The sequence below is a fragment of the Lampetra fluviatilis genome, chromosome 23, assembly GCF_964198595.1.
Source record: "Lampetra fluviatilis chromosome 23, kcLamFluv1.1, whole genome shotgun sequence".
Taxonomy (NCBI): Eukaryota; Metazoa; Chordata; class Hyperoartia; order Petromyzontiformes; family Petromyzontidae; genus Lampetra; species Lampetra fluviatilis.
This window is the reverse complement of record NC_136297.1, coordinates 12,100,470-12,125,339: the sequence shown is the minus strand read 5'-3', so window position 1 is coordinate 12,125,339 and position 24,870 is coordinate 12,100,470. Positions and strand designations below refer to the sequence as shown.

The following is a 24,870-nucleotide window of genomic DNA, read 5'->3' as shown; positions in this document are numbered from 1 at the left end:
TCTAAGGATGGCTTTCTGGGACGAGGACACCACGCAGATTCGTGAGCAGTTTCCCCGGTCCGCGTTTAAAGACCCGCCCCGTACTACGGGGAATTTCTGTTGATGAAGAGCTTCATAGCTCATCGGATTCCTCGCCCCCGAGTCTAAATAAAGATTCTGATACGTCTAGTAACCGGGTCAGTTGTCGAGCGACACTTTTGACGAGTTGAGAAAGTCCCTCTCGAAACCCCTTCGAGAGAGGGTGGCAAAGCCGGCGTGGGCTGCCCACATGTGCCACTGCCGAGGAGGGCAGTCACGGACGTTGTCGTGGCAATCCCCTGCCAGTTAATGCCCGCATCTATTGGCTGCATCGCTTTGCGAAGGAAACGGACGAACGACCGAACGCGAGCGCAAACATGTAAGGAAGGGGGGTGGAGACGTTAGGAAATGTGTGTGGTCCATCACCACCAGCAGCAGCAGCAGCAGCGACGCCAAACACATCTGGAAGGTGACCGACTCTTGACTTAAAGCTTTCGTGACTGCAGGAATTCATATGCTTTGGGTCTTTCGGTAAAAGTCACGTTGCGATCGCATCCCACTGGGATTTTTGCACACAGCGTTGGTGTACGGTGTTTTTTCTGCAATATTTCGCTGTCTTTTCTTGGATTTTCTGTTTGCACTTAGTCACATATTCACTTTAAGCTGTTTTTTGTTCATGTTTTTGTTTTTTGCTTGTTGCGGTTGCACCCGATTCAAGAGCCGAATGGCTCACAGGGCTCTACCTAATAAATGAACTTGAACTTGAACACACATCGCTCGTGTTGCGATCGAAACGTCGTAGTTTTTTTTGTTATTTTCTTTGAACCTATCTACGTGACTTTACCGAAAGACCCAAAGAATGGGTTGATTGACTGTTCGTCTTCGCACAGCGGGAAAGGAAGGCAAGGGCCATCTGCCTTCGTGGTCAACCGGAACAACACTGGCCGGTAACATCATTGCCGCGGCTTTCTGCACATCGAGAGTCTGATTGTAACCCCCCCCCCACCCTCCACCACACGCACGAAACCCGTCCCGGAATAAATCTCTGCCACGGTGAAGGCGGTCTCGGGAACAGCAAGGGCACGCGGCATCTCACCGGGGTCTGTTGCTGCTACCCGTCCCAGGACATCTCTGCCCACCCCCTGCTGCAAGTGGGGGGGTGGGGGGGGGTTTCAGCTCGTGGCTTGGCTGCTCAATGCGGCTTTGAGGAGACCAACAACGACAACAACAACAAACAAAACAGAGAAAGAATCCGCCCCGGGGATTTTTTTTTGAAATGTAAAACCTACGCCGCAGCGAAGGTCGTGGGACTCCTCCAGCCTCTTCGTCAATACGGTGGGGTGGGGGCAGGGGGGGCTGGAGGGAGGGGGGCTGGAGAGAGGAATGGAGCGGGGGGGGGGCTGGAGGGAGGGGGGGCTGGAGGGGGGGGGGCCCTCGATCTTTCGAGAAAAAAAGTTTTCGAAACGTTGACGAAATAACATCGCCGCTGAAAAGAAAAATCTTTGAAAAATGAAAGTCGTGTTGACGCTTAAAGAAGAAAATAAACAACGACAACAACAACAACATTCGCGGTGACCGCAACCGTACCGTCGGTAGCCCACTGCCGTGGTGGCCGCCTTTTGCAAAGTCGTTCTTTCGTTTCTCGTTAGCTGCCGTACAATGAACTGATATGCTACACATCACGCTTGCTTGGGAACAGCTCCTCGAGTAATGGGTTCATCTGCTACAAACTCCCAACATCGTGGCAGGCACAGGCACACGATAATAATACTACAACTATGACACGGATAATACTGAAGTCGCACTTGTGCCCCACGGCGTGTGTGTCTATGTGTACCCACGTGTCTATGTGTACCCACGTGTGAGTGTGTGAGTGTACCCACGTGTGTGTCTATGTGTACCCACGTGTGTGTCTATGTGTACCCACGTGTGTGTCTATGTGTACCCACGTGTGTGTCTGTGTGTACCCACGTGTGAGTGTGTGTACCCACGTGTGAGTGAGTGTGTGTGAGTGTACCCACGTGTGTGTCTATGTGTACCCACGTGTGTGTCTGTGTGTACCCACGTGTGTGTGAGTGTACCCACGTGTGTGTCTATGTGTACCCACGTGTGTGTCTATGTGTACCCACGTGTGAGTGTGTGTACCCACGTGTGTGTCTATGTGTACCCACGTGTGTGTCTATGTGTATCCACGTGTGTGTGAGTGTACCCACGTGTGTGAGTGTACCCACGTGTGTGTGAGTGTACCCACGTGTGTGTCTATGTGTACCCACGTGTGTGTCTATGTGTACCCACGTGTGTGTCTATGTGTACCCTCGTGTGCGTGTGTGAGTGTATCCACGTGTGTGTGAGTGATAGCCCTTTGCGGATTTTGACGCGTTCCAAAGACGAGGTGACGCACGCAAGCACCGCACCGCGCGCCCCTCGCTAGAGCCCCGCGGGGCACAGACGATGACGCCGTTTTAATATTTGAACGCACTCGCGCCTCGGCAATAGCGCCGTGTTGGGGAGCCGTGCGTCCGGCCGAGCTCCCTGCGTAGGGGGAATGGGGGGCCGCTGTCGTTTAGGGGATGAGCGGGGGGCACGGCATAGCTGGCGGAAGACGCCAGCTATGCGGGCTGGGAAGCCCCGCTGCAGATTGTACGGCCACATTGCCTGTATATTAGGAGTTTGCGTCTCTCTCATCATCATCACGGTGGCTCGGAGATGTTAACTACCTCGCCTGGTCTACAGGAGGTCGTGGGTTCGAACCGGACCCTGACGCCTGTTGCTGTATGTTTGGAGTTTGCGTGTCTCTCTCTCCCTGTGGTCGTGTGGATTTAGTTTCTCTCCGGTCTTTCCCTCCGCATTTAGAATGAACGTCACGCACTTAGAGCATTTGGCTGCTAGAAATGTCCACACGACGATAATGACGACAAGCCACGTTTGTTGTTGAGCTATCATTTGAAGCGGAGGAAAGGAAGGTGGCAACGTCCCCCCGGCCCCCCAAAACTCCCAAACCTGCGGTACGCGCCTCTGCTCGGCTCGGCTCGGCTCGCCCACCTCCGCTGCCGAGCACGTGGGTGCTGAAATAAAATCACGTGACGGATGGAATAACGGGGGAACACATTTTCTTTTTTGTTCATAAACATTTCTGCCTAGAAAATTAACGTCCACAAACCAGAGAGAGCGCAAGCTTGCCTCTAGCAGGGGCGCACGTGTTAGACGCGCAGGCGCGGCTCACGCCCTGCTAGCGGTGACACCTTGCGGTTTCACCGCACAAGGCTCGTGTCTGAATGCCAAGCTGGTGTGAGTGTTGCACGGATCGAGGAGAGGGTTAAGCCCCCCCCCCCCCCCCCCATCGTAACCCCCTAGCCACCTGCCGCCCCGTGCCCACAGCTGAAGCTGCTCGGCCACATTCCTGATTCAGCACCTGCACTTCCGGGCGTGTCCGGGCAAGAGTCTTAGCAAGGCAAGGTCAAGGCTGGGTCAAGGCTGGGTCAAGGCAGGGTGTGGTGCTCCAGGCAAGGATAAATTACAACTCTAGCCGGGGTTCGCTCCTCGGCGATCGGTCGTGCAACCGGATGAACTGAACGCGGACTTCTCTGCGGGGAGTCGCAGAGTGCAACCCGTCTCTCCCGCTCGCTCGAGGCAGAGACGGGATTCCACTATTGGGCGTCGGTCCGCTCTGCGGCTTGTCGCGGCGTACTTCGCCGATCAACGCGGACGTGTCTCCACCCACGACCGACAGCTCCGGTCCTAGAACGTGGCACGCCGTCCCAATTGCTTTGCCGGCGCAGCGAGCGAGCGGGCGGGCGGGCCTTAACGCGGCCGTCGGGTTGCCACCGCTGAGCTGTTGCGGAGTCCGAGGACAGCTGGAAGCAACGTGGCAGGACTGACGGACCGACGGGGGGGGGGGGGGGGTGGGCAAGAGGAGGTATCGCCGCTCCCCGTCTGCCCGAATATCGACAACCTCCGCTATCACGGCCTGCCTCGAGCCGTGCAGATAAACACTGTCGGTAATTGTAAAGTCATTCAAGTGGCTCTTAAAATATAGCTTTGCTGCGGGATGAACGTGTGGGGCAGGCGACGGAGAAGCTGTGAACCCCACCGCCGCCGCCACCGCCGGAGCCCCCCGCGTCCCCGATACATGGCGCGTTCCGAGTTGTGTCGCGTGCGGGACAGAGGGGGTGGCGCGTACCATTCATGCTTGGTGGGGGGGGGGGGGTGATGCGGGTCGTCTCTTCTCGTCAACGTCCATGGATGGGGGGGGGGGGGGGACGCGGGTGGGGGGGTGCCGCGTCCCGGCACGAGTCCAGTATTTACACCGCGCTGCGCCGTGGCGGTGAGCACACCGGCTCCCGGCACACGTCCACATGCAGAGACGCCCACTGGAGCGGACGGTCGGAGACTTGCAGCGCGGGGGAGCGAGTGGTGGTGAGGAGGAGGTGGAGGAAGCCGGGGAAGTAGGGGGGGGGGGGGTTAGGGCCCTTGCCAGAAGGGCCCCCCCCCCCCTCCCCGCTCGCTCGTACCAACAGAGAGGGTGGGCGGGGGGGGGAGTGGCGATGCTTCAACAAATTCGCCCGCGAAACAAGCAGACAGTGCGAGTGTCCACACGCCAGGTGCGCTGCCATGGGGGGCAATGCCCCCCTCCCCACCCCCCCCCCCACCTCCCCCACCCCCTCCCCCCCCACCCCCAGCCGGCACCCACGCTGCTGCCGCCGCTGCCTCCACCCCCAGCACGCTCAGTCGGGGGTCGCCTTGGACTTGGAGATTTTCTTCTTCCGCATGGCGAGCATGTCGTAGAAGGGGTCCCTGCTGATGCTGGCCCTGGGGGGTGCAACAGGGTGCGGGGGTGGAGCAGGGCGGGTGCAGGGTGGGGGGCAGCAGGGTGGTGGGTGGGAGACAGGAGGCGACACCATTGAGACACAATGACCAAGGCGCTGAATCTGCACCATCTGTGTGTGCGGTGATCAACCAACCCTCGCTGCTGCCTGCACGTCGCTGGCTCACAGCCAGCCACGTGGCGAGGTTGTGAGTGAGGAGGTGAGGAGCAGCGCGGTGGTGAGTGAGGAGGTGAGGACGCGGCGCGGTGGTGAGTGAGGAGGTGAGGACGCGGCGCCGCGCTTACCGAATGCTCTTCATCCACTCCTCCTTCTCGTCGGGCGTGGGCGCCGAGATGCGGTACACCTCGTGGTTGCCCTCCACCACCTTGCCGTCCGCGTCCGTCTTGCACGCCTTGATCACGTGCCCCTTGGTGTTGGGCATGTACAGCTCGAAGCAGTTCTGGGCAGGGAGGGGCGGGGGAGGGAGGGAGGGGCGGTGTGGGTGGGGGGCACGGGTGGCGGTGTGGGTTCAAGTTCAAGTTTCAAGTGTCCGGATAAAGTGACATCAATCGCAGGTAAACAGCAGGAGAAAAAACCCGACAGCTTCATTTTAGTGGTGGTGGTTGGTGGTGGCGGCTGCGCTGGTGATTGTGGTGACAGCGGCAGTGGTCGTGATGGCGGTGGTGGCAGTGGTTGCAGTGGTGGCGACGGCGGTGGCTGTATCGGTGCTGATGATGGGTGTCGCGCGGTGGTTATGATGATGATGGTGATGATGGCAGTGTTGGTAAAGATGGTGGTGATGGTTATATGCGATGGCGTTGGTGATGGTGGCAGAGGTGATGAAGGTGGTGATGGTGGTGGTGATGGCGGTGATGATGGCGGTGGTGATGGTGGTGGTGATGGTGGTGGTGATGATGGTGATGGTGGTGATGATGGTGGTGGTGGTGGTGATGGTGGTGGTGGTGATGGTGGTGATGGTGGTGGTGGTGAGTAGAACCGCCACTCACAGGCTTCTTGGGGTCCACCACCTCCCTGATGCTTAGGTTCTCCAGGGGGATGATCCCCCGCGGCTCCTTGTCCTGGAGGGGGCACAGCGAGCGGCGCGTTTCATTGCGGGAGCGATCAGGCGGCACGGCTCGGGTTGACCGCAGTGGAAAACCGAGGTGTGGAGCGCCCCCCCCCCCCCCCCCACCGGCACCGTGAGTCCGAGCGTCTCACCGTGGTGTACTCGAAGTAGTAGAGGCAGTTGTCGGTGAGGATGAACCACCGCCTCCGCCACGTCTTGATGCGCCCGCCTATACCGCCACGCGCAGCAGCGGCAACAACAACGAGGACGACGACAACAACAACAAGCGCAGTGAGGTCAGAGGTCGGAGCGCCCCAGGGCCCGCACCGCCGAGCGCCTGGGTTCGAATCTGGGTTGTCAGCCGCTGCCCGTGATTGAACGGGGCTCTCTCACGTCACGTCGAGTGATCTGGTTTGTCCGCAGCCAGGTCACCGATAGCTCGCGTACGGTCACGGGAAGGGAGTTTCGCAACATGCGTGCGATCCGCCCGAAGCGCCAGCCAGTCAGCCAGCCAGCCAGCAAAACTTTGCGTCAGTAGTATAGAATGTCACGCACCCAGCTTGAGCAGCCAGCCCTCGCGGTCGGGGTTGAAGAAGGTGAGCGTCAGGTCGTTGCCGTCGTCCTCGGGAATTTTGAACGGCTCGTTCTTGATGCTGTCGTACAGATTCTGCGCACGCACAGACAGGCACGGAGAGCTCCGTTAGCCGCCGGGGGGCCGGGTCGTGGATGATCTGAGTTGTGGATAAAACGTAATGGGGGGGGGGGGGGTGAGGGGTACGGGGGAATGAATGTTGAATCTACAACGCCCGGGCTGGGCTATTAAATCGTCTGCTCCTCGCTCGTTGAGGGTCAGCGACTCACGAGGTCGCGAGCGAGTTGGTCGCCTTGGGAGGGAATTCAACCGAACGGTGAGGTTCCCGTTTTCATGCCCGTTCCAATTATAATAATTATAGTAATTCATGTGTTTTGTAACCCAACTCGGATGTGCGTTGATTTATCCGGGGCATGTCTCCCTGCCATTACCCTCAACCAGTGGCGGCTCCTGCAAAATTTCTCAGGGGAGGCAAATGTCTGGATGATTGATAAGGATAAGGTCCACCCATGCAATGGATAAATTAACAGCTTAAGCATGTAAAGACAACTTCACTTCTTTAATATTAATGAAAAATAAAGTGACTCTTACAATACATCTTGTTTGTTTCTATACTCACTATTAAAACAAACCACTCAAGTTTCTTTTATTAAAGATTCCACTAGGTGGCGACAAATTATATTGTTGGATGAAACGTGCTTACGTATGATGACGTAAGCACGTATGATGACGTAAGCACGTTAGGGCGAGCCCTCCCGGAAGCCATAGAGAATGCATTGCAGCGCCCCGTTCGAAAAAAAACATCTTTGAATGTAAGTCTATGGGACCACTCGGGGCGATTCTCAGCTGGAGGGAAATCGCCCAAAAAGAGGCGGTACTCCACAGAACGTAGCATGACGCTGATTGGACTATATCCAGAGGCACAGTGACGGCTAGCGTGACTCTGTGGTTGAATGACATTGGTGGTGCGTCGCCCAATCGCCCTAATGAAGAAACCGCCCCTGCCCTCAACAATGGAGAGTTGACTGGAACAGAGATGGGCACGCTGATGGTTTGAGTAATCGATGACTCCCCCGATCAGCGGTTCAAGAACTCAACCAATCAGATGATGCCGAGACAGATGGATAATAAGTTCCCCACACCTCTCAGCTCACAGATTCCATCTCTTCACATACACACACCACAAACCCCCCCCCCCCCCATAGCCTTGAACAGACTTCTTGTGGCAAGTGCTGTTCACGAGTTGCACCTATGAAGGCTGGCACGGCACACGAGGGCGTGGGTGGCGATGCTTTTACACGCTGCATCAGGTACTCATTTGAGGCTGAGTAGACCTAGGACAGGCCCAGGACCGGTTCAGATAATCGTCACTGGTGTTGGCCGTGAGCGGGAATCGAACCCGGGTCGCCAGGTTCATAGCGCAGCGTGCTAACCGCTCCACACACGCGCACACGCGCGCACGCACAGACACACACGCGCACACACACAGACACACACGCGCGCATGCACAGACGCACACGTGCACACGTGCTCACGCACCCTGAGCAGCCCCTCGGGGAGGTCCCCGCCAGCGTTGATGCCGCGGTTCATGCTGATGAACGTCTCCACGCCGGGCTTCTCGCGCACGTTCGGGTTGTGGAGGCTCGTGTTCAGCATGATGATCGCCACCGACAGCACGTAGCACGTGTCTGCACGCACGCGCGCACAAAGACAAAGATTCCCCCGTATAGCCTCGAACAGACTGTTGGGGCAAGTGCTGTTTGCGAGCACCTAGGGGGTGGGAGGCCAGCGCCATGCCCGACCACGTACACACAACAACAACAACCGTCACCTCGACGTTTGTGCCAGGCTATGTGCACCTTGAGGCCACGTGAAGTGTCGAACGCCCGCTGGCAGGAGGTCACGGGGCAGACCCACGCTCACACACACGCACGCACGCGAGAATGATGATCGATGATGACCATGGCAGTGATGATAATATTAAAATGATGGTAGCGACGACGACGGTGACGACGACGACGGTGATGATGGTGATGATGGTGACGACGGTGATGATGGTGATGATGGTGATGGTGATGAGGGTGATGATGGTGATGGTGATGATGGTGATGAGGGTGATGATGGTGATGATGATGATGGTGATGATGGTGACGATGGTGATGATGGTGATGATGATGATGGTGACGATGGTGATCATGATGACGAAGACGGTGAGGGCGATTCTGCCCACTGGTGGGTGCGCTCGCCCCAGGTTTGCCTGGCGAGGGGAGCCGCTGCCCCCCCAGGTGGGAGCCCTCACCTGGCCGAGCGAACGACCTTGACCCACGTTCTCGGGAGGAGGAGGAGCCGGGCGTGGGAGCGGACGCAGTGCCAGCGCCGTGGCCACAAAGGTCCCTTTCTCATCGTCGCCCCCCCCAACCCCGTGTTTTGTTTACCCCCCTGCCCCCCCCCCCTCCCCGTGTTTGTGCCCCCCGAGGCCTCGCGTGAAAAGGCCGCTTTGGAAATGCTAAACGAGCGTCGCCACGGCAACCTCGCGCGTAGCGAGCAGCGAGCGCAGAGGCTGGGCAGGGAGTAAATGACTGCGGTGACGATGGTGGTGATGGTGGTGATGGTGGCGATGGTAATGATGGTGGTGATGATGACGATGGTGGTCGCGGTGGTGGTAATAATGTTGGTTTTGGTGAAGATGGATATATGATGATTTTGGTCGTGATGATGATGTTGATGGTAGTGGTGATGATGATGGTGGTGGTGATGGTGACGATAATGGCGATGGTAATGATAGTGATGGTGATTACAATGATGATTACTCAGCCACAAATCATCTGTGCATGTTAAATACAAATGAACGCGTCGTAATCCTTAGGGTTACTGATCACGAAGGTGAGTTTGAGTTCATTTGATTTGTCACACGGATGACGAAAGTCAACGGCGAATACATTGAACTTGGATGCGTGCAAAGAAAATCTGGGTGGGAACCTCCTCTAGGTCGACTCAGCCTGAAATGAGTACCTGGGGACTGGAAGACGCCTGCGTTGCACTGGCAGTAGCGGGCGGCGAACGACTCCATCATGCGGTCGATCTTCTGAGCCTCCCCGGGCAGGCGGAAACTCCACAAAAACTGCCTGCAGCATCATCATCATCATCAACATCACCGTCAACATCGCCGTCAACATCGCCGTCAACATCGACAGCATCATCATCATCAAAAAAATCATCGACATCATCATCGTCAATATCATCAACATAATCATTATCAAAATCATCATCATCATCAACACCATCATCATCAACAACATCGTCAACAACATCGACATCATCTTCATCATCAACACCGTCATCAACACCATCATCAACACCATCATCATCATCATCAACACCATCAACAACAACACCATTATCAACATCACCAGCAGGCGCTGGCTCATCCGCAGCAGAGCACCTGCCGAGTCGCGCGAGCGTCCAGGTGCGCCGCGTCTGGCTCGCCGGTGGACTGAGGCCACGTGACCAGCGGCGGCAGCGGCCACACCGAGGGGCATGCCGGACGCGGCGGCGGCGGTGGTGTGCCGGGCCGCGGAGATATTCTCTCCTGGGTCGCGATGTGAGGCCTGGTCTCACCTGAGAGCCTGCACGAGGTTGAGGCCTGCGAACTCGTGCAGCTCCACAAAGGCCTGCAGCACCTTGAGGTTAAACTCATCCCTGTCGGGGGATTGGGATGGGAGGGGGGGGGGCACGTGGGGGGGAGATGAGAAGGAGATGAGAGGGGAGGAGATAAGAGGGGGGGAGAGAGTGGGAGAGGCTGAGAGGGGAGGTGAGATGAGAGGGGACTGCAATGGGAGGGTTGTTGGGAGCCAGGTGGCATAGTGGTGGACAATGGGGGGGTTCAGGTTGGGGGTAGGGTGAGAGTCAGGGCTCGGGATACGGTGAGGAGTAAGGTTTAGGATAGGGGTGAGGGAGAAATGTTCAGGAAAGGGGGGTGAGGAGAAAGGTTCAGAATAGGGTGAGGGAGTAAGTAAGCTTGAGGATAGGGGGTGAGTTAGTAAGGTCCAGGATATGGTAAGGAAGTAAGGTTCAGAATAGGGGGTGAGGGCGTAAGGTTCAGGATAGGGGGTGAGGGAGTAAGGTTCAGGATAGGGGGTGAGGGAGTAAGGTTCGGGATAGGGGGTGAGGGAGTAAGGTTCAGGATAGGGGGTGAGGGAGTAAGGTTCAGGATAGGGGGTGAGGGAGTAAGGTTCAGGATAGGGGGTGAGTGAAGAAGGTTCACAACGGGGGGGGGGGGGGGGGGGGGGCGGGGCTCCCTACCGCTCCCCCAGGTAGTCCCCGATGGCCGTCTTGTTGAGGCCTTCACCCTTGCACAGGAACTGGGCGATGTCCTCGGGCGTGCGCTGCAGCAGCTCGTTCGTGATGAGGAAGTCGATGCCCTGCGGAGCGTCACGCACGGAATGCCGCGCGCTCTCTCAACAAACAGCACGCGGGTGCAGGGTTGGCGCCATCCGGCAGGTTGCTGCCGCAACAAAAAGGGGAGGTATGGCTCTTGGGCGGTGGTCTTCACCCAGTTTAGCACGTGGTAGACTTCCGCGACGAATATCGTCCATCATAGAGGTTGTTTTTTTTGGGGTTAGATCGCGTAAATATATAAATGTTTCGTCAAACCCGCCACCACCCGACACAGCCAACTAGTAAGGGCTGTCACGTAAATAGAAAGTGGCCAATTTGTCACTAGTACAGCACACCGGTTGTGTGTTGGAGAGCCAAGCCACAATATTTACAAGTATAGTGTAGTGTATATAGTGTAGTGTATAGTGTAGTGTATAGTGTATAATGTAGTGTATAGTGTAGTATACTAGTACAGCACACCGGTTGTGTGTTGGAGAGCCAAGCCACAACATTTACAATCTGAGTACCGTAACGTTTCACCAGTAATTATAACTAGCTAAGGGGGAGGTGGGTGGGGGGGTACTTTGGCCGATAAGACTTAATCAGTGTGAGGGCCGCCACATGTTTGAAACCAGTGGGGGGTTTAACAGCAGCACAACGATGATGATTATTTGGCGGGGGGGGGGGGGCGGTGTTTTCACTTTTGTGTTTCCCCGGGGTGGTGGTGGGGGGGGGAGCGTACGTCAGGGGCCGCACTGAAGGCCCACCAGGGGCCGCCAGTGGTCCCTGGTGGGCCTTGCAATGAAGAACACGGGGCGAGAGAGTTGCTTCTAGAGCGTGCGTTGGCCCGACTCTTCGACGACGCGGTGAAAAGAAGTGGTAGAAGTGTACCCACGTTCCTATGGGGGGGGGGGCGGGGGGGGGGGGCGAGTCTCTTCCATTGGACAAACTACCGGTGACCTCGACTCCCACAGGGGTGATGGGCCGAGTCAACCCTCCCTCCCAGCCAATCAGGACGTGAACTCGCAACCCTTCCGATCGCGAGCCAACAGCTTCTTATGTAAATCACCAGCGCTGTCGTCACAGTACTGGCCACGTGGCCATCCAGCAACCCCCCCCCCCAGCCCCTCCCCCAACCCAACATAGCCATTAACCCCTCTTGTGGCCAGACGTTTAATTGCCACACTGGCGGCCGGGCTTCTGTTCCGACCACCCCCATCTAATCACATCGCTGCGCTTAATTACAGCTCGTGTCTTAGGGGTAATGACGGGGGGGGGGGGGGGACTCCTGCCACGCCCCTCCCCCTTCTCCCCCCACCGACTCCCTGGGTCTTGAACACAAAAGGATGGTCGGGGCAAGGTTGACAGCTGGGATAGGATCCAATTAACGCAGAGAGGGCTTCCCATTACAGCCAGGGCGGATGTGGAACACACACCCACACGTGTGTGTCTGTACATCCTACACGTGTGTGTGTGTGTGTGTCTGTACATCCGGCACGTGTGTGTCTGTACATCCTACACGTGTGTGTGAGTTTCTGTACATCCTACACGTGTGTGTGTGTGAGTTTCTGCACAAAAAAGACAAAGATCCCCCGCATAGCCTTAACAGACTGCTGGAGCAAGTGCTGTTAGCGAGCACCGATGAAGGCCGGCACAGCGCACGAGGGGGGTGCGTGGCCAGCACCACGCCCGGCCGTCTTTGTCTCCCCACTGGCGATGTTAACACATAACACCGGGTACTCATTCGAGGCCGAGTCGACCGAGGGGAGGCCCCGGGACCGGTTAAGATAATCGTCACCAGTGTGGGCGGCCGTGAGCGGGAATCGAACTCGGGTGGGCCGGGCTCGTAGCGCAGCGTGGCGCTCACCGCGGAGTTGCGTGTGGAGTGCATTGTGGGTAGAAATAGGTTCGTGCATACACGCGGCCTAAGTCACACGAACCGAAGGCGCGTAGAGCGAGGGCAAGCCCCGTACGTTGCACTTCTTTAGCACCGTACGTGGCCAACCGTGATAATTGGAGGTTCGTGGGAGGGGGGGAGGACACAGTGCCGGATCATTCCAGTAGCAAAAGTAGCTACACATATGTAGTAGCGACGGGCCCAGCACTTTCAAGGGCCCCGCGCTAAATACTTTCAAGCTATCAATTCCGGTTCAGTGATTCTGCACTTGCTCTAGTACTATAGTACTATACCGCCTTCAACTTTTATGAACGACTGGGTGTTTAAGATTAGCGATTTGTCGTATGATCTGGCTGCATAGAAAATGAAAAAATACAATTACTTTACGATGCGAGTTAAAAATGTCTGTTTGAATATTTACGTGGTTTTTATTTTATTTAGGGCGCCTTTCTAACATATGCTACAGGCCCCGCACTAGCTTAATCCGGCACTGAGTGGGGGGGGGGGGGGTCAGCGATAGCCGCGCGCATCTCAGGAACCTTCTTGTGGTCCATGTTGAATTTCTTTCGCCCGGTCGCCAGCTGCTTGTTCCTCTGTAGCGTCTTGGAGCTGAACGGACAAACAGACAACCAAGAAGCAAACACAAATAGCCGGGTGGGGGGGGGGGTTTATTTTTGTTGTTGTTGTTGTATAAAATCTACGTAACCTTAAAGTCAATACTGAAAGGGTGCCACTCCAAAAACAAAACCTTCACGTTTGCTACTGCCAAGGTCACGCGCGTCTAATGAGCTTGCGGATTTGTTCGCTGTTGGACCGAAGCCGCCACGAGTTCAGAGGGAAACCCACGATGTTCAGTGGGCACTCAAAGGGGTTGACAGATGCATCCCTGGGCGATACACACGGAGCCATCGTACGAGGCACTGGTTCTTGGCCTGGGGTGCACGCACACCCTGGGGGTGCGAGATGCCCTTTCTGGGGGGGTGTGAGACATCCTCGAAGGTAAATCATCGAAAAGACAAATCAAGCACGGCCACGTAAGTGCCGCTACTTTGTGTCGTCAAAGCCTATGTGTTTATTAACGTTATACAAAAATTACGATTGATAACCAAAGGGGTTGCAGGCTGCAGTAAAGGTGAAGAACCACTAGTTTAGGGGCACAGAGAGGAGGAAGCAAGGCAGGCGGAGGAGCACGCCGAGAGACAGGCAGAGGAGCAAGCGGGCCACGCAGAATGAGAGGCCGTCACATTCTTCCTCATTCAGCAGAGGCTAGACCACGAACGATGACGACGGCGGCGGCGGTGATGGTGATGACACAAGCGTGCAAACTTGCTCGCAATGACACTCGGGCGACGAGGAAGGCGCGGATCAGGAAAACAAAGGCACGCGTGGCACCACGGAGTGACCGATTGTGATATAGAAACCACTCGGCACAACACCACGTGCACATTCAACACTTGGCGATCTCACACCCCCTGCCCCTCATCCCCGCCCCCACCAACCCCGTGGGTGGAGGCGTTGAGTGATCAAGGTCTCGTGGGGAGGAGGAGAGGCTAGGGGGTGGATGGCAATGGGGGGGAGGGGTGAAGGAGGGGTTGGGGGGGGGTAAGGAGAATGGGGGGGTGGGGTGGGGGGGAAACAATCTCCCAGATTTCCCCTAGGGGGTGAAATTGGCCTCGAAGCAGTTGCTCCAATTAGTGGATGGGGGAGGGGCCATGGGGGGGAGGGGGCGGGACCATGGGGGGATGAGGGCAATACAGCCCCCACCCCTCGCCCTTTTGATTCAGTGATTCCCAGATTTCCTGAACAAAATGGACGGCGTCGGTTGCTTTCCACGCGTCACGTGGGACACGTTTAGCAATCATCAGGCGCGTGCAGCGTGCAACGAGTTAATTTGTATTTGAATGGGGGAGGAGTCAATTGGTGAACGTGGAAAGATGGAGCGTGGTGGTGGTGGTGGAGCGTGGTGGTGGTGGAGCGTGGTGGTGGTGGAGCGTGGTGGTGGTGGAGCGTGGTGGTGGTGGTGGAGCGTGGTGGTGGTGGTGGAGCGTGGTGGTTGGTGGGGAGGGCTGGAGCGCAGTAACCCTGCAGTGGATTATCACGATCCAGATCGATTATCTCGAGCCGTGCGTGCACAGTACACAGACTAAAATGGTAAAGGTGCAGCACTGCAATTTCTCGCTAAGACCACTCCCACTGGAGAGAGCTCTTGAGAGCCCCTCTACTCTAGAGAGTCCCTCTAGAGAGCACGTGGTCTACTCGTGCACGCTCTCCACGCGTGTTGGTCGAGGTGGCAGGGACACCACTTTAACACCTCCACACGTCACCTGCGCACCGTGGGGAGAGATGAGAGATGGGCAGAGGAGAGAGTTGTGGAAAGTAGAGGTGAGAGACGAGGTGAGAGGTAAGGTAATAGACGGGGTGAGAGACGAGGCGAGAGAGACGAGGGGAGAGAGCGGTGCCGCTCACCTCTCCTCGCTGTAGGCGAGCGTCTCCATCTCGCTGATGACCCCGGCTATCTCATTCTGGAGTCGCTGGGGACATACGGACACACACCACACGCACAGCCGCTGTCAGCGAGCACCTGTTAAGGCTGCCGGGAGCGACGGCGCAGTGTTGGCGTGCCGTGCCACGGACCCGGCCACCCGAGTTCAATTCCGAGCCATGGCCAACATCGGTGGCGAGTGATTCCGAGAACCTGGATCCTCTACACTGATCAATATTCACTCACACCTGTGTGTGAGAATGCAAACACCTGTGAGTGAGTATGCATACACATGTGAGTTTAAATACACTTATCTGTGTATATATTACTAGATTTGAAGCTTTCGTGACTGCAAGGAATCATATTCTTAGGTTTTTTCGGTAAAGTCACGTAGGTAAACATGAAAAATTAAAAATAATAAAAGTAAAATAAAAAATAAAATAAAAATCACGACGTTTCGGAGGCAACACAAGAAGACGGAAGCTTGTGTTGTCTCTGAAACGTCGTGATTTTACTTTTATTTTTTATTTTACTTTTATTAATTTAAATTTAAATTTTTTACCTACGTGACTTTACCGAAAAAACCTAAGAATATGATCTGTGTATGTGTATGCACACACCTGATTGTATGCTTACACCTGTGTATGTACACTTATGTGTATGCGTACACCTGTACACACCTGGATGTCAGCCAGGAGGTCCTCCTTCCGCTGATGGACATCGTCGAGTTCCGCCAGTTCCTCCGGCTCGTCCGAGGTCAGGGCGCCCGCGGCTACGGGGGGGGGGGGGGGGGTGCAGGAGGAGGAGGTCAGGGTTAGAGGTGGCGAGATGGGAGGAAGCGTGAGAGGAGAGAGGGTACCGCTGGTGGAGATGGGGGAGTGTGGTGGGGATGGAGGAGGGTGATGGAGGAGTGTGATGCTTGTGGTGGCAGTGGTTCTGGTGGTGAGAGGGGAGTGTGATGCGATGGATCGTGATGACGCGATTGTGACGAGAGCGATGGTGATGGGACACAGTCTGAATGGATGGAGGGAAGGATGGAGGATGGAGGGATGGTGATGGGACACAGTCTGAATGGAGGGATGGAGGGAGGGGGTGTATATTACAAGAAGCACATTTGAGGATGTCATTTGAGGAGCCACCACCCCAAGTCCTCGCCTGCTCACCGTGACCGGGTGACCCAGTGTGTTCGATGTTTTTTGGGGGGGTTGTGCAAATACACTGAGAACTTTTTAGGGTTTTAGGGGGGGGGGGTGGGAGGATGAGGTGTGACTGGGGGACGGTGGGGGACAGTGGAGGAGGGGGTGAAGGGGGGGGGCAACCCATAAATATTCCTGTTTAGGGTCCCCCAATGAGCTATCAAGCGCCACCAGTGGCCCTCCCATCTCGTCAACATCCACCAACCCCCAGGGAGAGAGACTGCTGGGGGGGGGGGCGATCGTGTCCCCCCCTCGCGTCGTAACTCGAGAAGCCGGAGCCCCCCCCCCCTGCCTGCTGGGCCGAGTGGCCCTGACCCGGGTCAGCTGACACGTGTGTGTAGAAGCTACACACACACACAGCCTACACACACAGTCTACACACACACACAGCCTACACACACAGTCTACACACACACACACACAGCCTACACACAGACAGCCTACACACATACACACAGCCTATACACAGCCTACACACAGCCTACACACACACAGCATACACACACAGTCTACACACACACACACACAGCCTACACACACACACAGCCTACACACACAGCCTACACACACACACACAGCCTATACACACACAGCATACACACACACACACATCATACACACAGCCTACACACAGACAGCCTACACACATACACACACAGCATACACACACAGTCTACACACACACAGCCTACACACAGACAGCCTACACACACAGTCTACACACACACACAGCCTACACACAGACAGCCTACACACACAGTCTACACACACACACAGCCTACACACAGACAGCCTACACACACAGTCTACACACACACACAGCCTACACACATACACACAGCCTATACACAGCCTACACACACACACACAGCATACACACAGACAGCCTACACACATACACACAGCCTACACACACAGTCTACACACACACACAGCATACACACACAGTCTACACACACACAGCCTACACACAGCCTATACACACACAGCATACACACACAGTCTACACACACACAGCCTACACACAGCCTATACACACAGCATACACACACAGTCTACACACACACAGCCTACACACAGCCTATACACACACAGCATACACACAGCCTATACACACACAGCATACACACACAGTCTACACACACACACAGCCTACACACAGCCTACACACAGCCTACACACACAGCCTACACACACACAGCCTACACACACACAGCCTACACACAGCATACACAGCCTATACACAGCCTACACACAGCCTACACACACAGCCTACACACACAGCATACACACACACACACACATCATACACACACACAGCCTACACACACAGCATACACACACACAGCCTATATACACACAGCCTACACACAGCCTACACACACACAGTCTACACACAGCCTATACACAGCCTACACACAGCTTACACACAGCATACACACAGCCTACACACACACAACCTACACACACACAGCCTACACACACAGCCTACACACACACCCTATACACACACAGCCTACACACACACAGCCTATACACAGCCTACACACACACACCCTATACACACACACAGCCTACACACACAGCCTACACACACACAGCCTACACACACACAGTCTACACACACACAGCCTACACACACACAGCCTACACACACACAGCCTCTACACCCGCTGTGTGGCGAGCGGTCCCAGTCACTCGCTGCCAGTTTCATCGTCGTCGTCGTCATCATCAGGTGGCTCCTCTTCTGCTTTTGACTTCTCCCTGCACCAACCACCCCCACCTCCTCCTCCCCCCCAAACCTCCTCCTCACCCCCCATCCCCACCTCCTCCTCCCCCCCCACCATCCTCGAGCCATGGGTAACCACCGCTCCGCCGAACTCCGCGTGTCGGCGTGCACGTGTGCGCTGCTAAGCCAGCGGCCAGAGTTCCATTCCCGCTCACGGCTAACGGCAGTGCCGATTATCTGAACCGGTCCCGGGCTTCCCCACCGGTCGACTCAACCTCAAATCAGTACCTGGTACGATGTGCGTGGTGGTGCTGGCCACCCACCCCCCTCGTATGTCGTGCAGGCCTTCATAGGTGCTGCTCGCTAACAGCACTTGCCCCAACAGTGTGTTGAGGCTATTCGGGGGATCCTTGTCTTTGTCACAGCTGTGCACGCGGGGGTGTGATGGCAGGCTTCTGCTGCCGCTCGCTGATGATGATGTTTTCCGATACGTTTGATTGCGAGAATCAAAGGCAATAGTCGTTAACGAAGAAAAATCTCATGTCGGCTCAGATCCGCCTATGACGCAAGCCACCATAGCGTCAAGCGAGTGTGAACGACAGGAAATGATTGGAGAATTAAAACCAAAAACTCGCAAAACTTCGGCCTCGGGCCAACCACACGAGCAAAACAGAAGTCACGCCCTGACCAAGTTACCCTGAACGGCCGAGGAAGGGGGAGGTGGGTGGTGTCAGAGAGAAGACTCATTTCTTTAGAACCGCGTTGTGTGTTTCGTTTCTTGTCTTTCCGCCGCACGTATGGCGCGTAAGAAGTTCAGCATAGCTACATACGTGATGCAGGTGATGGTGATGTCGATGGTTCGGCCATCTGGGACGCTCTTCCTTCTGATATTAGGAAGCTACTGGAGCTATGCACTTTGAGATCATCTCGATGGACAAACTCATTTCTTTGGAACAGCTTTTTGAGTTTAGTTTGTTGTCCTACCGCCGCACCTCCAATTAGCGCGGTTGGCTACGTACGGTGCGAAAGAAGTCCAACATACAACGCTGGGAAACAGAGTGCAGCAAGTGAGCCTATAGGGCGGTAGTTGAAGTATAATTCGGACAACCCCACAACTACAATACTACGACGTTTCGATCGCAACACAAGCGTTCGTCATCAGGAAGAAAACGGACGAACGCTTGTGTTGCGATCGAAACGTCGTAGTGTTTTCTTATTTTCTTTGAACCTATCGACGTGACTTTACCGGAAGACCCAAGAATATGAATTCCTGCAGTCACGAAAGCTTTAAGTCAAGATGTAACCCCACAACCGCGAGAGGACGGGGCCAGGCAAGTGGAGCTTGAGGTTCAGCCCAAATTGCCACCGTGGCCACCACCCAAGTCAGACGATCGCCCACGAACCGAGCTCCTGGCCCTGTGAGATCCATTCCCGGTGGCATCGCCACCACTCGCAAACTCTGCCTCGTCTTCCCGACGCCGTTGAACGGATCGCTAACCTCGACGCCAAACTACAACCGCTTCCCCAGCCATACGGAGAAGAAGCTCAACTAAACCATTTTTGATCACGAAACTATTGTTATTTTACCAGGTAATGCCCACTAAGCTATTTAGTTATTTTTCAGAAGCGACCTGGCTATCACATGTGATAGCTCAACGAAGTGGCTCATCAAGTAGGGATTTATAGTAGCAGCCAACAACTCTAGACGCGTGATGTTGATTCTAAATGTGGAGGGGAAAACCGGAGGACCCGGAGAAAAATCCACGCACCGGCCATGCACCACTGCCTCCGATCGCGACGTTTTTTACCCAAGCCCGCTTATATTATCATTATTAGAATTATCATAATAAAAATTATTAGAATAATTACTTTTAGTATAATACAATAATCATTATTAGAATGATAGCCTCGAATTTACGAAGCTACTTTCGTATACTGAAGTATCTCAAAGCGCTGCACGGATAAATTAAACTGCACTCACAAGTACAGATACAATCTAAGCGAACTAGAAAGCTGACAACGACATCAATGACTACACTCGAAATTACAATCAACTGAGGATCTATGATGAAAGCGAATAAAAAAAATAATAATGATGATGACAGAGTAATCCAATCAGTCGTCAACATCGGTTTTCAAATTCAACATAAGTCATCGTGCTTAACCTGCACATGGCGTCTAATCCGCGCGGTCCTCTCTCTCTCTCTGTGTCCAAGCGTGCACCACCCCCGCTCGTCTTGCCGCGCCACTCTTGAGCCACAGACGAGAGAGTGAACCCACCAACGTCTCCGCTCCTCCTTCAGCCGAGGAGGAGGAACGGCGACACGACTCGATCTCTCCCTCTCTGCTGAATCCCTCTCATCGTGGCCAGCAGCAGCAGCAGGCGATGTTGGCATCGAGCTCCCGAACCACGTGTTGCGCTCCTTCCCCGCACCTCTCCGACGAGCACGGTTGGCTACGTACGGTGTGAATGAAGTTCAACATACGGAGGAGGAATAGAATGGAATGGAGCCTTTGCTCCGTCCCATGTCCTCTGCCCGTGGCCACGTTTCTGACAGCGAACTTCAGAGCCGGAAACACTGTAAACCACGTTTTATTTATTCAACCAGGTGACCTGGCCACCAACGGAGAGCTCAACGAAGTGGTTTATCATCACGTGGGGATTTATAGCAGCCGCCACAATACTCTGAACGCGTGTTGCAGGTGACAGGCACCGAGTCGCGTTTCTCTCTCCCTCGTGTTCACCTTCTGAAGCGCTCGCTCGTCACCGTGGCGTGCGCGATGACCACCACCAGCACCACGTGACTTTTCTTTCGTGTTGTGCGCGGTGCTTTTAGCGCCACAGCGCGTGGATTTGTAGCGTTAATTTTCATTTGTTTGCTGGTGACTTTGTGTATTTCATATCAGAATCGCCTCCAGTGCTTTTGCTGCTGGCGGCAATACAAGTTGTTTAAAAGTCAAAAGTCTCTCTCTCCTCTTCTTGGTTCTTTTGGTAAAGTCACGTAGAAGGGAAATAATAAAATAATAAAAATAAAACATAATTAAATAATTCTCACGACGTTTCGGCCACAACGCAAGCAGCCGTCCTCAGGTGAAGAACAGGTCTGTCGGAAAGACAGCATCTTTCCGACAGACCTGTTCTGTGGCCGAAACGTCGTGAGAATTATTTTATTATGCTTTCTTTTTATTATTTTATTATTTCCCTTCTACGTGACTTTACCGAAAGAACCAAGAAGATGAATCCCTGCAGTCACGAAAGCTTTAAATTGAAATCTCTCTCCTCTCTCTTTCCTCTCGCCCCTCTCTCTCCTGTAGACGCGTCGGAGGCTCGTGGCTTCTCAGGTGACGACTTCAGACCTCCGAACGCGCGTTCCGACCTCTCCTCTACCCTCAGCCTGATTCTATCTCACGCAGGGGTATAGTGCCATATATTTATTTTATAACATCTATACAAATATATATTCTTCAATCCAACCGCTAGAAAATTACTCGTAGGTTTTTTTCGGTAAAGTCACGTAGGTAAAAAATAATAATAAAATAAAATAATAATAAATGAAGAAAATTCATGCCATAGCGGAGTCGGGCGCATGGCGCGTGCGGGTAATCCCTTACACCCCCTCCCCCCCGCTTTACACGTGCGAGAGTGTGTGTGTACGTGTGTGTATGTGTGTGTACGTGTGTATGTGTGTGTACGTGTGTGATTGTGTGTAGTGGGGAGCGGTGGTGTAGCGGTTAGCGCGCTGTGCTACGAACCTGGCGAACCGGGTTCGATTCCCGCTCACCCAGTGACAATTATCTGAAACGGTCCCGGGCCTCCCCTAGGTCGACTCAGCCTCAAATGAGTACCTGGTGCGGTGTGTAGTAAACATCGCTCCTGGGGAGACAAATGCGGCCGGGCGTGGTGCTGGCCGCCCACGCCCTCGTGTGCCGTGCCTTCATGCCTTCATAGGTGACCCCTAACAGCACTTGCCCCAGCAGTCTGTTAAGGCTATACTGAGGTGGGGGGGATCTTTGTCTTTGGTCTCGTGCTGTAGCTCAAGACTAAGGCGCGATTTAGTTCCCCCTGCCCACAGTGAGGCTACAGATCCCGGGCACACACAGCAGCGTCTCTCTCCGAGCCCTTCATAGACGCCCCTCTGTGAGGTCTCTTGCTGAAGGCGATACCCGCCGCGAGTGACGCCTCCCATCGGCGCTTTACAACGCGACACAAAGTGGACTCGAGCGGCCGCAGAGACGCGATCTGAGTGCCGCGTGTGTCGCGCACGGCGCCCTGAGCACACGGGGCGCTTTGTGGGCGCAGGTTTCAACACGCGGCGCAGATAGGCACCGACGCAGAGGCGGCCACGTCGTCTGTAGACCCCTTGTCTCCAAAACCCTGAGCCAAGCCCGAAGCCAAGAACATGAGCGAGATGAAACCCCAAACTAAATACCCTAAACCTCGAAATGTACTGGATACTGCTGCTGCATCTGAGCTGCACGTGGAAGACAACATGATGATGCTGATGATGATGCTGATGTAGGTCGTGACGAGAAGAAAACTGGAACCATTTGGACACATGTGTAGGATTGTCAACGACCGGAAATAGAGAAATACCTAAGAGAGGATGGCTTGATGACGACATCACGAGATATCAGTGCCCGGAAGATGTGGCCACTACTTGAGCCATCTAGGCACAAGACGGAAGAACGTGGTCGCAAATGACACCGACGGACTATCTGCCCATGGAACGTGATGATGATGAACCCAAGTTCATAATGCAAGACCCTGAATTTAACCCGAATCCAAAACCCTAACCCTAGCACAAGACTCAAGATCTTAACCCCAACTCAATGCCCTGTCTCAAGACCATGACCCAAATGACCCATACAACAGTTCTTAATCAAGGCCACGATGACCTCAGGAACATATTCCTGTCTCCAGTTCATCATCATCATTGTCATCATCTTCATCATCTTCATCATCACCCCTTCCACCAGACCCAAACTAGCAACCACGGGGCTACCACCACACAACCACGCGGCCACCACCTTCGGCAGTAACCGTCCAGCCACAACCACACAGCACAACCAAAATCCTTCCACAACCAGTAACCCATCACCACAACTATCCACCCACAACCGCATGGCTACAACCTCCGAGGTACAATCACATCGGCCAAAACCACCTGTGCACAACCACTTAGCCACAACCATAACCACACCCCGCCCAACCACAACCACATCCCCCTGTAGCCCCAGTGCGTAGTTGTCTCATGGAGAAAACAAAAATCAGTCATACGCAGAGGGTGTCAGGATGGTCTTGAGCTTAGCCTGATGTCAATAGGTCTCTTTATATGTCTCTATAGGAGTTTATAGGTCTCTGTGTGGGTGTTTGTTGTCTATGTGCGAGTCTATGAGTCTCTGTGTGCGTCTATGGAAGAGAGGAGAGGAGAGGGGGAAACGGGAAGGTCAGGCATCTCAGTCTGCGGGTCTCTATGCGGGTCGATGGGTCTCTAGACGAGGTGATGGGTCTCTTACACGAGCTCAAGGCTCTCTGTGCGAGTCGGTGGGTCTCGATATGAATCTGTGGGAGGCAGAGAGAGAGACGCAGTCGTGGCCAGAGGAATATTCTGGTGAGCAGTGAGACAAAGGCGGCCGGGCGGGCGGGCGTGGTGTTGGCCACCCAGCCCCGTCGGCCTTCACAGCTGCTGCTGCTGCTACTTGCCAACAGCACTTGCCCCAGCAGTCTGTTGAAGGCTATACGGGGGGGCTCTTTGTTGTGTGTGTATGCGCGCATGTTTACGGCGTCAGGGAATGCATCACGAGGTGGGGGGGCTGGGGAACGCGCGCGAGAGGGGGGGGGGGCTGGAGCACGCGCGCAATGCTCCCCCGTATAGCCTTCACATAATGATGGGGCAAGTGCCGGCACGCTGCACGAGGTTTCCAGGCACCACGTGGCCTCATTTGGCTCCCGAGTGGCGATGTTAACGACGCATCGCACCAGCAAACCAATTGTTTCAGGCTGAGTCGACCTAGGGGAGGCTCAGGACCGGTGTCAGATAATCGTCACGGGTCTTGGTGGCCGTGCGGAGGAATCGAACTCGGGTCGGCGGGTTCGTAGCGCAGCGCGCTAACCGCTGCACCACCGCTCCCCCCCCCCCCCACACACACAGGGTTAACGTTTCGGCTTGGAAACAAATTCTACTTCTGCGGTGAAGCTTGGGACCGGGGGTTAAGTTAAGGTCAAACCTGACGAATGTCAAAGGTTAGTGGACCACAGCCGGGGGGGGGGGGGGTTACTCTCCGGGACAGGGCTGACGAGGCAGTTTGCCGTGGGGGGGGGGGGGGGGTGGCACGTGCCCCCCAATGATCCGATCGAAATCCCTAATTTCGATCGTGTCATTGGGGTTTATTAGTAATAAATCGGCATTTTGCGACCCCCACTGCCACTGTGTAGCATATGATTACGTGCCAGGGACTCTATGAGATGATAGGACAATAGTCTGAGTCCATAATTGTCAAAAAAAGTAACGGCAAAGCGGTTATAAGTGACTCAGAATTGTGCGCAGTTGAGTATACAGGACACGACTTCCCTGAAGGCATCGACAGCTTCAGCGAGCGCGATGCCGATCACACGACGCGGTTCGAATTCGATCCCCGATCGATGGCTGCACCATCGCCGCACACGCGTCGAATAAAAATCAAGGGACAAGTCCTTACTCACTAACA

General features: G+C 54.9%; 2 protein-coding genes across 3 annotated transcripts in view; both read right to left on the bottom strand.

Annotated features, from left to right (window-relative positions):
* The window catches only part of COX6B1 (cytochrome c oxidase subunit 6B1), a 215,377-nt gene that overhangs the window by 80,451 nt on the left and 110,056 nt on the right, over positions 1-24,870 (bottom strand). The gene's annotated exons all lie outside the window — the stretch shown is intronic.
* The window catches only part of LOC144940808 (cytohesin-3-like), a 39,214-nt gene continuing 19,038 nt past the window's right edge, over positions 4,695-24,870 (bottom strand). For both annotated transcript variants that reach the window (XM_078867235.1, XM_078867234.1), the window contains exons 2-13: positions 15,918-16,009; positions 15,222-15,286; positions 13,295-13,364; positions 10,784-10,902; positions 10,100-10,180; positions 9,494-9,606; positions 8,021-8,169; positions 6,445-6,556; positions 6,042-6,118; positions 5,831-5,902; positions 5,129-5,283; positions 4,695-4,827 (exon numbers count right to left, since the gene is read on the bottom strand). In XM_078867235.1, the coding sequence (XP_078723361.1) occupies positions 4,743-4,827; positions 5,129-5,283; positions 5,831-5,902; positions 6,042-6,118; positions 6,445-6,556; positions 8,021-8,169; positions 9,494-9,606; positions 10,100-10,180; positions 10,784-10,902; positions 13,295-13,364; positions 15,222-15,286; positions 15,918-16,009 (1,190 nt within the window). In that variant the 3' untranslated portion in view covers positions 4,695-4,742. The remainder of the gene's footprint in view (positions 4,828-5,128; positions 5,284-5,830; positions 5,903-6,041; positions 6,119-6,444; positions 6,557-8,020; positions 8,170-9,493; positions 9,607-10,099; positions 10,181-10,783; positions 10,903-13,294; positions 13,365-15,221; positions 15,287-15,917; positions 16,010-24,870) is intronic.